Raw genomic sequence first — 12712 nt, 5'->3', positions numbered from 1 at the left:
AAACTAGGATCAGAAGAGACTTTCTTCAATGTGATAAAGACTATCTATTAAAAAACCTACAGCAAACATCATTTAATTTTTTTTTTAAAGATTTGATTTATTTATCTGACAGAGACACAGCGGGAGAGGGAACACAAGCAGGGGCAGTGGGAGAGGGAGAAGCAGGCCTCCTGCCGAGCAGGAAGCCCGATGTGGGGCTCAATCCCAGGACCCTGGGATCATGACCCGAGCCAAAGGCAGACGCTTAACAACTGAGCCACCCAGGCGCCCCAGCAAACATCATTTTTAAAGAAGTGTTGATTGTGGGGCGCCTGGGTGGCTCAGTTGGTTAAGCGACTGCCTTCGGCTCAGGTCATGATCCTGGAGTCCCAGGATCGAGTCCCACATCCGGCTCCCTGCTCGGCAGGGAGTCTGCTTCTCCCTCTGACCCTCCCCACTCTCATGTGCTCTCTCTCATTCTCTCTCTCTCAAATAAATAAATAAAATCTTTAAAAAAAAAAAAAAGAAGTGTTGAAAGCTTTTCCTCTGTGATCAGAAAGACAGGACACTCATTATCATCATTCCTATCCAATACTGTACTGAAGGCCCTAGCCAGTGCAGTAAAGCAGGAAAAAAAATGACATGAAAATTGGAAAGCTAGAAATAAAACTGTCATTATTCAACATCCTTAGGGAAATGCAAATTAAAACTACCACTACATATCCACTAGAAAGGCTGAAAAAAAAAAAAAAGACAACATTAAAGTTCTGGTGGGAATGTAAAGTTTTAGAACCACTTTGGAAAATTAATAGTATCTTTTGCAAGATACCCAAGAAACTCAATCCTAGATATTTACCTAATGGAAGTATGCTCATATGTACATCAAAAATTATTTGCAACATTATTTATAATAGCCAAAAAGCTAGAGACAACCCAATATCCATCAACAGTAGAATGAATCTATAAATCATAGTCTACCCATATAATGGTAGACCATACTCACGACAAAAATGAACAAACTACTGTTACACACAACACAGCTGAATCTCACAAACAAAACAGAAAAAATTCACACAAAATATATACTTAATCATGCAAATTATATAAAGTTCAAAAAGAGAGAAAACTACTCAGTGGTATTAGCATTCAGGATAGTGGTTACTTCTGAGAAAGAAGGAAGATTCTAGGTACAGAAAATCATTCTACTTCTTGACCTGGAGGGTGTTACAATGGTCATGTTTACGTTGTGATAATTTACCGAGCTGTACACTTAGAATCCACACACATTTTTGTATGTTAGTTAACATCACTAGTGATGGCATGTGGATATCATGTGTCCCTAGGTATGATGTGGTAAGGGGAGCACTTCACCTTTGTGGTAATCTTTCTAAAAGCCCATTATTCCAATCTAATCATAAGTAATACTTCAGACAAAGCCAATTTGCAGAATATTCTACAAAATACCTGACCAGTACTCCTTCAAACTGTCAAGATCATGCAAGACAAGGAAAGACTGAGAAACTGCCACACACCAGAAGACACTAAGGAGACATGACAACTAAATGCAATGTGGTATTCTGGATTGAATTCTGGAATCCAAAAAGGATATTAATGGAAAATGGGCGAAATCCAAACGAAGTCTGGAGTTTAGTTAATAGTAATATGCCAACAAAAACTGTAGCTTTGACAAACGTCCCACAGGGAGATACGTTAGGGGAAACTGAAACTAGGTGAGGGGTGTACAAGAACTCTCTGTACTGTCTTTGCAACTTTTCTGTAATCTAAAATTACTCCAAAATAAAAAGTTTACAAATAAAAAAGTTTAGTACAAAAGAAAACAAGCTGAATAGCTGTCTGAGCCAGAAATCGATGAGGAAAGAAACTAATATTGGTATGGTCAGTGCTACATGTTGGACATTAGAACATTAAGAAACTAAGAATTTCTTGAAGAGACAGCTGGACAGAAAAAAGTAAAACAACAACAAGAGAAAAATATAAGGAAATACATGTTTACAATACAACAAAATCAAGGTTTAGAGGGGCATCCTGTTAATAGGAGAATTTGGGAGCCACCCAGACCAGGTTCAAATCTCAGCTCTACCACTTACTAGCCCTGTGATCTCTGGCAAGTTATTTCACCTCTTTAACCCTGTTTCATCTGCAAAATGGGGGATAATACTACCTACTTGAGACAATTATCCTGAGGATTAAATAAGCTCCCTCTGCTTAATAAAGTGCTTTGCTGGCACTCAATAAATGTTCATTTACTTTCCTTGCCCCTTAGCCCACTTCTGTGAAAAAGCAGGGAAGAGGTTACCAGGAGTTACCCATCACTTACTAGTTATGGGACCTTGTGTAAGTCACCTAAAACTCCTCTGAGCCTGTTCCTTCACCTGTAGAATGAGGGAACTAGTATAAATCAGGGATTGGCAAACCACAGCCTGTAGATCACATCCCAGCTTGCCGCCTGTTTCTGTAAGTAAGTTTTCTTGGAACACTGCCATCCCCTTTATTTAGGTATTGTCTACAGCTGCTTCCCCACAGTAACAGGAGAGTTGAATAGTTGTGACAGAGACTATCTCTCTCTCAAAGACTAAAATATTTACTATCTGGCCATTTAAAGAAAAAGCTGGCTAACCCCTGGTCTAAATGGTCTCAAAGGCCCCTTTCAACTCTAAAGTTCTAAGCCCACATGTAAGGTAAATATGAAATTCGAAGATACATGATATATACCATTAGATAATTCCAAGTTACTCTGTAAAACTTTCCCCAAGTCCAGTGCCTATTTGCTTTCCAAGTTTCCTTTCTATCTCTGCCATCTCCATAACCTTGAGACTGAGTCAAGGACTGTGGCCCTTGAGGTGAACAGCTAGTTCCTGACTCAGTACTACAACTCATAGGCCTGGCATCCCTAGCGTACCCAGCATTCTAGATATCAAACAGCTTTTACCCCATTCCAACTCACGGCAAAACCCCCAGAGAACTGGCACTTGGCAGTAAAACAGGGGCTATCAGGGAAGTCTCTGACAACCTCACCTCCAACCACCAGATACAGAACAGTGAGCAGCAAACCTGGGAATGCCAAATGGAGGGAAAAAAAAAAAAGGAGGAAGAAAGAAAAAGAAAACAAAAAGAAGCTGCTATGTATCTTTAGTTTCTTCCTTTCTTGGTAGCTCTGTGCCTCAAAGGAGAACCATGCCTACATTTTCATATTCTAAACATCCTAATATTGGACTAGCTCTCTAAGAGTCCTAAGCACTCTGGACAAAATAGAATAGGTCCTCTCTTCCTTCAATTGTTAAGACCATAGCTCTCGCGTAAGCTCTGTATTCAAATCCTGGCTCTTTTATTTTGTGATGGCAAACAGCTTGCTTAGTTTATTATGTCTTAGGTAGTTCACCTATATAATGAGAATAATAATTGTCTACACCTCATAAGATTTTGGAGAATTAAATGGAATAATATAAGTACTTAGTTTAGTGCCTTACTTTGTGTATAATAAAAAATAGCTATTACAAATCCTTACCTATTTTATTTATCACCACCAAATACCTATTTTGGGAATTACTTTCCTCTTGCAATTATTTAACCCCACATACCAAGTGGATATTATTCTCCCCCCCCCAAAAAAAGGAAAAGAAAAAATCTATTAAAGATATTAATCAAGGATACTTTCCTTCAAAGCTCTACTCTCTCTACGAAATCACTCTTTCATCTACCTCCCAGCAATTCGGTTTGAAGTACCTAGTCATGTGATCCTGGTCTGTATGAAATTCGTATTTACATGGGAAGTTACAGTGGAAATATGACATGTAAAAGGAATACTGTTTCCAAAGAGACCTTAATTCAAAAGGAATACATGTGAGAACTGATTCCAGTTTCAGCTCAGTAGAACCAAAACATGTTTAAAATTCCTTTGGAGAAATCTGAAAAAACCTGGAAGCTAAAGCAGGTAAGTAGATATATCTGCAATCTGTTTATGTACTTTCTTGGGCATAAATTAACAAATCAAATTAGTGGGAAATAGCTTATTAATATTTCTTGCCAGAGTTGGACAATAACAGTATAGCAGAAAGACCACAAATTCTGAGGTCAAATAGACCTTAGTTCAAATCTTAGTTTTCACTATTCTGTAAATGTCAAAATAGGGATGAAAGTTTTCCTCACTTTATTATGCTGCTCTTATACTCTGAAAGACCCAGGTCTTTAGTATTTGGTCTTTCTAAATCATTAGACTATCAAACAAAACTTTACTTGCACTAAAAATAAGAGGGTTAGCACAGGAGGCCATTTTTTGATTAAAAAAAAACTCCTTTGAAAGAAATCACAATAATTATCCTCAAGCAATCTTAGCGTTAGTGAGCTTATTAAAAAACAAATGTAAAGGGGTGCCTGGGTGGCTCAGTCATTAAGCGTCTGCCTTCAGCTCAGGTCATGATCCCAGGGTCCTGGGATTGAGCCCCGCATCGGGCTCCCTGCTCAGCGGGGAGCCTGCTTCTCCCTCTCCCACACGCCCTGCTTGTGTTCCCTCTCTTGCTGTGTCTCTCTCTGTCAAATAAATAAATAAAATCTTAAAAAAATAAATAAAAAATAAAACAAACATAAGGACACTAGGAGTTCGGCTTTCCCTTCTAATAAATAATCACGTGGGTCCCAAGGCAGGCAAAAATGGGATAAGCAGTAGAGCAAGGGTCCTTTTAGCAATATAGGCTTCCTATTTCCTTGGCCAAATGTGAATGGTGAATTACAGATAATGTTGGTAAATTACAGATTAGCATAGATGATAGAAACCCAAAGTTATTTAACCTATTTATACTATAGTTACTAAAATGAAGGGAGACCCTGCATTGCCAGTACCTTTCAGAGATAAAACCATCCGAGGACATCTGGGCTCCAAATATTTCTTGAGATCATCCCAGGCCTTTTTAATAGCAGCATAATGGTCAATGTATCTTCCTACATCAGAGTAAGTATCTATGAAGAGAGATTTCCAACACTGATTCTTCTGTGTTTTCTCTTCCCTAAATAGATTTTAAAACATGAGATTAAAAATCTTTCGAAATGAAATTAAACACTTACCAACATACTTTATTGGGAATTTGTGCTTACTTTTGCCTTCCTTTTCATTTATTTTAGCTACAAATGAAGACTAGATAGCAAAAGTGATACATACATCAAAAAATCTAACAGGAGTTATTGCTGGCATGGTGGGATTATGAGTCACCTATTTTCTTACTTTCTACTTATTTTTTTCCCTAAGTTTTCAAATCCTTAATGAAATATAATGTGAATTGTATAGAAGGTATGAATTTCAACTTACTCCTTAAAGCATACCAATTATAAAGTTTTAAAACACATATGTAGCTGTTCTATTTTAGAAATTATTCGGAATTTAATGATATAATACTACTAATCTAATTTACCTACATTGGATTAGCCAGGAAATCATATAGCACTGAAAGTAATCACATGATTTAATATCTCTATTTGGTACAATTACACAAACATCTATTGAGTGTCTACTTAGCCACTGAGGGCATTAAAAATGAAGCACCTTTTTTGCCCTCAAAAATATATATATTCTAATCAGGGAGAAAGAATGAAGTGTCAATTTATGAGTCGGAAGTGGTATAGGATAAGGCAGCCACAAAGGGCCTTCTGGTATCCTGCTAATGAGGTTGGACTTTATCCTGTAGGGAATGGAGAGCTACTAAAGGGTTTTAACAGGGGAGTTGAAAGAGCAGAACTGTGGTTGTGGTTTGGGAGGTGTGTAAACTAGAGGCACAAGAGACAAGGCAAGAGGGTTTTGAGGAGTCCAGGTAAGAGATGATGAACTGAACTAAAACTGGTAGCTAGATGAAATGAGAAGGAAAATTCAAGAAATATACAGAGGCTAAAATCAGAAAGGCTTGGTAACTGAATGAATGTAGGGACAGAAAGAGAGGAGATCTAGGATGATTCCTGTTTCTGGCATAAATACCCAGGTGGATGCTTCTGCCATGAGGACTAGGAATGCAGGAGGATCAGGTTTAGGGATGGTGAAAAGAACAATTCAGGGTGTTGTTTTGGCTGGGAGGCAGGGGTGGAGGGTGAGGGCTGGGGGCAGGAGTTGGAAGCAAAGCATCTTTTTATTAATCAAAATAATATATATACATATTATCAAAACCAAAAAGTACCAAAGAACTTACGATGAACAATCAGTCTCCTAGTCTAATCCCAACCCTTCAAAGGAAACTTTAGTTATTTCTGCAAGTTATCTCTGTAACTCTAGACGTTCATGCCTCTACACTTGATTTATCAATTTTACATCTATCTACTGATACCCCAAAGTAAAAGATCAGTTCATGGCAATACTTAAAATGCTTCTTCCCCATTCTTCCTCCTCCCAGTGTTTGATAACCCTGTTATATGTAGTTCTATTAGGTAGCTTGCAACTTTAAATAATATACTTAGACCTCTAGTTCTTCCTTTGCCAACTTGTCACTACTTGATTCCCCTCGATCTAAGAAAAAGATACTGGCAACCCTACCTTCCCTTTCATCTTTCCCAACTGCCACCTTCTGTCAACTACACTTTGATTCTGTCAAATTTATTAACATTTACTGAACTCAGAGAGCCCTTGTGGGTGATCCAATTAAGATCTCGGTGGGGATGTCAGGGATGGACATTCAGGTTTGGGAGTGAGGAGCACACTGTTGCCACCATAAATGGCAACAGTGCATGCAGAATTCACAGAGGGAGAAGAGCGGTGGCCCAAGGACAGAGTTTGGAGACACCAGCATTTACTGGCAGGCACAAGAAGAGCCTCAAAGGAGATAAAGAGACAAGGGTGAGAGAAGAGAATCAGGACAGACTAGTGTTATGGAAGCCAAGGGCCGAATTTCAAAATTACATTATTTCCTGAATACTCACTCAGATATCAGCCAGTATTTTTTGCAATGTCTTCTCCACAGTGGATCATGACTTGATAGCTGGCTAAGTCTTCGACTGACATAGCAACAACTGGCAATAACCAGATTCATGGTTAGTATAAAAGAAAATAAGAAAACAATTTAGAAATAAAGATAAAAATATTCAATGTTGTTTTCTTTCATTCCTTTTGCTTTTCTTATTTCCCACTTTCTACCCTTATAATTGTAAAACAATATTTTCTAAAACCTGTTTAGCATGTTAGCTAGTATAATTACCTTGTGAGTGGTGAAATCTTAACTATTTGAGTTCACAAATAAACCCCAAAACCTCTGCAACTGTAATTTTCATATGAAAGTCTATAAAACATATAAACCATTGGAGTTAATTTCAAATCAAAGAGTTTTCCTACACTTATTATTGGGATGGTATTTCTACATGTAGGAAGAAACGTTAATCAGGTATAAACAAAATGGTTTTCTTTTTAAGATCTGTGACACAGGGCGCCTGGGTGGCTCAGTTGGTTAAGTGACTGCCTTCAGCTCAGGTCATGATCCTGGAGTCCCAGGATCGAGTCCCACATCGGGCTCCCTGCTCAGCAGGGAGTCTGCTTCTCCCTCTGACCCTCCTCCGTCTCGTGCTCTCTCTCATTCTCTCTCTCGCAAAAAAAAAAAAATTAAAAAAAAAATTTGTGACACATTTGATATTAAATACATAAGCCTTTTGTCTGTTTTGTTCCAATTTTTTCTTAAAGGAAAGAAATACTGCAGCCAAAATCAATCTTAATTATAGCAACTATTGGAGAGCCCATTTATAAAATACATCGGATTCATAATAGTTCGAATTCAATATCTATAGCGATCCAAGTTAGTATCAGCTACTCAAAATCACGGAATGTTGGAAATAATTTTCTTATTATATAGAAATTTCTAATACAATAGTGCTCCAGTCCTGTAAAGACTACCCTAATTAATTTGCAAAAAGAATGAACCTAGGATTAGGAAAATGGATTTCTATCCTCTCAGAAGAGGAATCACAAGTTACAGAAAGTTGATACTCAAAGATCTCAGTTGGGCAATAGGTAGTCAACTAAGTGAATCTTAAATTACATGGGATTTGTCAAGGCCCTGATTGGGGCATGTTAAAAACCAACTGATGGTAAACAAAACAGCCTTCGTTCGATTTTCAGATTTCACACAAATATCCTCATCCTTTTATGCCAAGCTCAGGAAGTGCCCAAACAAACACTTGCAAACATAGGAATCCCTCCAGTTTTGTCAATTCAGAGTCCACTCCCTCTTTTCTTGATCCTTCTCTCTCCACTGTCCCAAGAGGTAAACAACAAAAAAGAATCTCTGGAATAAGCACCAAAGGAGATTTTGATGCACATGAAGGATGAGAACAACTGTTCTAGACATTCTGACTCTGTTGGCTTGGGGTAAGATCCGTATCTTGAGCATGTGTATGTTTAAAAAAGTGTCACATGTGGGGCGCCTGGGTGGCTCAGTCATTAAGCGTCTGCCTTCGGCTCAGGTCATGATCCCAGAATCCTGGGATCGAGCCCGGGATCGAGCCCCACATCAGGCTCTCTGCTCGGCGGGAAGCCTGCTTCTCCCTCTCCCACTCCTCCTGCTTGTGTGCCCTCTCTCGCTCTCTCTCTGTCAAATAAATAAATAAAATCTTTAAAAAAAAAGTGTCACATGTAATTCTGATACATAGTAAGGGTTAAGAATTAATAGTACGCAATAAATCACCCTGGAATGGGGGAGATCCACATTGTACAGCTGATATTACACAATGATCCCAATAGACTACTCCAATCCAACCTGATCCAGTCAGTAAGTATGTATCAAAAACTTTGGAGCTCAGCAATGGTCAGGACACTTGACAAAGTGGAGCTGTACAGTACAGGAAAGAAGCTGTAGTCCACTGGAAACTTTTCTGTAGATAAACTTTGATGATGTTTGTGACGGTTAATTTTACGTGTCAACTTGCCTGGGCCAAGGGATACCCAGATAGCGGGTTAAAGATTATTTATATGTGTGTCTGTGAAGGTATTTCTGGAAAGGATCAGCATTTGAAATGGAGGACAATGTGGGTGGTCCTCATCAAAACCACTGAGGGCCAGGAACAGAACAAAAAGGTTCCTACCCAAAGCATTTAAAATAAAATCTGATCCCCCTCATCTTGGCTCACAGGGTCCTGCATGATCTCACCAGTCTCTTCTCAAGGCATTCTGCCTGTGAGTCACTCCCTACCCTCCTGCAACAGCATTCTAGCACCCGTCCTGGCTGTGCTACCGTCCAATCAGCTTCTGAATACACTGTTCCCTCTGCCAGGACTGCTCTATGCCAACCTTCATAGATGGCAACTCCTTCCAATTTGAATTGATCACCCCTTCCTCTCATTCCTTTACAGAGCAATTGGTTTATTTCCTTCATAGCAAACAGCAACTCTTGTAATTATGCACTTTGTTTTCCCATCTTGCCTACAAGACTGTAAGCTTCCTAGGAGGGGCCTTATCTGTCTTGTTCACTATTATATTCCCAACATTTAACCAGCTGGCACTGAAAAAAAAAATCTGTTGAATAAATGGTGAATACTAAGATAAACAAGACAGTCTTTACTTTTAAGAAGTGCACAACCTATCTGGTATGGCAAATAAACTCTGCAAAGGAAGAAGGTAGAAGAATCAGGAGAAGGGGTCTTAAATAAATTCCATCTTGCTAGGGTGAGAAAAGGTGGGCAAGGCATTCCAGACAGGGTCAAGAGCTTAAGCCATAGAACAAAAAAACCTAAATGTGTGGTATTCTGGCAGAGGTCTGATTTGGCTAGAGTGGACTGTGCCAAATTGATAAGGACCTTAAATGCTCCCAAAAGTTTAGGTAATGGTTTGTAAACAAGGAGCATCATAGGTTTTTAAGGGGACTGACAGCGAGATCTGTCTTAGAAAAATCACCCTGGCAGCAATGTATGTGTGTATGTGTGTGTTAGATCCCTAAGAGGACATAGCAAGAAAATATGTCAGATGAAAAGTCTGCTTTTGGAACAGCCTTTTCCAAAGAAAAGACAAACGTTATTTCTCTGCTTTATGTACAAGCCTGAGTAGAGAAAAATTTATTGAAAAAAAAGTTACAGGTACTAATATAGATAGCAGCCAGAAACTGGAGTTATCCCTCTGTCACCAATTAGCTAGCCAACCAACAAATATCAATAAATCGAAGAATACTGTATGTCTAAAAGAATTTCTGATAACACAGGGCACAATCATCAAAGGGTTAAAATCCAATGGTAATCCAAAAAACAAAACGAAACGAATCTTGCCTACCGATCCTTAAGAGGGCGATTTTGCCTCCTCTGCAAATATACATGGTGGCACAAGAAAGACAGAGCCATGCCACCAGCTGTCAAGGGTGTAAACAGCGCCATTTCTTCCACCAAACAGTCCCGAGCGCTGAAGGAACTGGCATTTAACCACCCTTACCAGCAACCGGTGTTATTTTTGGAACGGATGCTGGTAATGTAGGAAACCCAGAGCCTACAGGAGAGAAGTCACCTGTATCGCACCACCGGAAATCACTACCAAAACACAAAATCCAACATGCAACCATGAGGAGGAAGGCTGGCAGCAAAACAATTAGCAAGCATTGATGTCCAAAAGTGAGCCCTGCGAGATATTATGGTGCCACGGAAGTCGCACCTGAGGGTCAAGCGGTCGCCCCACCTGCCCACTCTGGCGCCGCACTCCGCAGGCCCGGGCCCAAGCAGAAAAGAGCGCTTGGCCCGGACAGGGGCTTTTCCAAAGCGTCCAGGGCTGGGCCAGATCAGGCGGAGACCAGCAGGACGGCGTGTGGTGGGCACCGGGGTCGACGGGGCGGCAGCGGGGAGCAGTGCCTCCCCACCTTACAACTGGGCCTCGCCGAGGCCTGGGAGAGAGGATTCTCGTCGCTCCTCCGGCCCGAGCCCTGGACCGTAGGAAGACCTAAAGGCGGGGCCCTTTCCGCCCCCGTCTCACCCAGGCCCCGGGGTGGCTCCACAGGATCAGGGCGGCCCTCGCGTCACCTTCTGGCTGACGCGGGAGTCTGGGTCCTGTCGGCGAGCCGGGCCTCCGTCCCTCCTGCCTCACTGTCTCCCCCCGCCCCGTAGCCCCACCCCTGCCATGCGTGTCCTCCCATTACTTGATTAGGTCCCGGTAATCCAAGAAGGATAAGATGAGGAGCAGGGGATCGGTGGGCAACGATTCTAGGGTCAGCGGCGCTGACTGGGTCTCCATGGCCGCCATCTTGCCTGGCCCGGTGCAGGCCTGGCCCCGCCCCGGCCCCGCCCCGACCCCGCCCCCCGCCGCCACCGCCCGAGCCGCTCCCCAGTCGCTCGTACAGGTTTATTATGTAACCGCCGGGACAGCCCCGCCCACGGGGCGGACCGAGGGGCGGCTCCCGGCCGCCCCCGCCCCTCTGGCCCAGCGCCGGTGCGGTGCGACCCCGCTGCAGCTGGGATCCGTGTTCCTCCACGCTGCGCGAGCTCCGCAGGCTTCCCCCCTGCTCCCCATCACATCTCCCGCGCTCTCTCCTCCCATTCCGATCCTTAAACTTGCCCAGCCCGTAACCCTTTCAGTCTGTTCCAAATCTTCTGCCTGGCTCTATCCCCGTACGCGAAATTTTACACCCGGTATCCTCGAAGCCAGGCCCCAAATCTCACCCTAAATCCTCTCCGCCCTTGGCCCCCAGATCCTTCGCTTCTCTTCGTTTTCCGACCTAGAAACTCTTCGTTTTCCCCCTCAGCCTCCCTCGCCCTGCCTGTCCCTAGCGCACAACAAGGTGGCTCGGAGCCTTGTCCACTCAGTAGGGGCAGAGTTGGGGATCAGCCAGAGGTGCAAGGCTCCACTCCCAAACTGGGGAAATGATCGTCGAGGGCATAATTTTAACCCCTTCCCTGAGTGATAGGTGCACAGGGACTGAATCTAAAGATGAGCCGCTCTCACTTATTTGGTCTTCACGGTGATTTTTCAGCCTATTAGGGCAATGCAAAGTATATAGTAAATGGATTCCCCCCCCCCCAAAGGTTTAATATCCAAGGGTTCAGTACCTTGGGTGTGAAGAGATGAGCCGAGCCTGCCAGTGGGCATCGTTGAGGCACGGTGATTGCCCATCCTTAGCTTTGCGGGTGGGAGAAGTGTCATGGATCGTGAGCTAAGGAATACACACTTACCTGAATCCTTCTTTTCCCTTGCTTTTCCAAAGGCAGCCTCCTGTAAGGGACTTTGGGGAGCCCAGTGAGACCTGGACATCACATATCTGTCATATACTTTAGTAGAAGTGAGATGGACTAGCTAACGATGCATAAACTCTATGAGCCTGTGGACTCATCTCTAAAAACCCTCCCTCCCCTAAAGTGGTTTATGGATGGTAATGAAGCCTTGTTTGTGTAAAGTACCTGGCTAGATATTCAATAAATATTAATTTCCCAAGCCTATGCATAAATCCATTACTAAGTTTTCCAAACGTTTCCATATCCTGGAGAGGGTTTCCTCCCAACCATTTGGAAAAGTGGAAATAATTCCACCGCCCACCCCAAACCGCTCCATTTCCTCAATTCATTAATGGTAATTAATGCTTTATATTTATGATTTTGTCTAATATTTATAACTCCTCTCCCCACCACACATACATGTATTAATCATGTTTTTTTTTAATTTTCTGTATGTTATGATGTTTTGATCCTAAAAATCTTGCTCTCCCGGGAAAGACTGCCCTCCTAGGGCTAGCTAATTCCTAAAGTTAGCAAACAACTTGGTTGGGGGATGGCCTCTCACGGGCAAGCCAAC

At 42.0% G+C, this 12712-nt stretch overlaps 1 protein-coding gene across 3 annotated transcripts in view; it reads right to left on the bottom strand.

The window, feature by feature from the left end:
* FBXO3 (F-box protein 3) overlaps positions 1-11209 on the bottom strand; it is a 33261-nt gene extending 22052 nt beyond the window's left edge. The window contains exons 1-3 of one of the 3 annotated variants that reach the window (XM_021685348.1): positions 11067-11209; positions 6892-6981; positions 4837-5000 (exon numbers count right to left, since the gene is read on the bottom strand). In XM_021685348.1, coding sequence (XP_021541023.1) covers positions 4837-5000; positions 6892-6981; positions 11067-11170 — 358 coding nt within the window. In that variant the 5' untranslated portion in view covers positions 11171-11209. Of the gene's footprint in view, positions 1-4836; positions 5001-6891; positions 6982-10216; positions 10310-11066 lie in introns of those variants that run through there. The other 2 variants (XM_021685349.1, XM_044919315.1) reach the window with 2 other exon arrangements.
* Between the last annotated feature and the right edge of the window lie 1503 nt (positions 11210-12712).

This window comes from Neomonachus schauinslandi, chromosome 11 (genome assembly GCF_002201575.2).
Source record: "Neomonachus schauinslandi chromosome 11, ASM220157v2, whole genome shotgun sequence".
Taxonomy (NCBI): Eukaryota; Metazoa; Chordata; class Mammalia; order Carnivora; family Phocidae; genus Neomonachus; species Neomonachus schauinslandi.
This window is presented reverse-complemented; position numbering and strand designations above follow the sequence as displayed.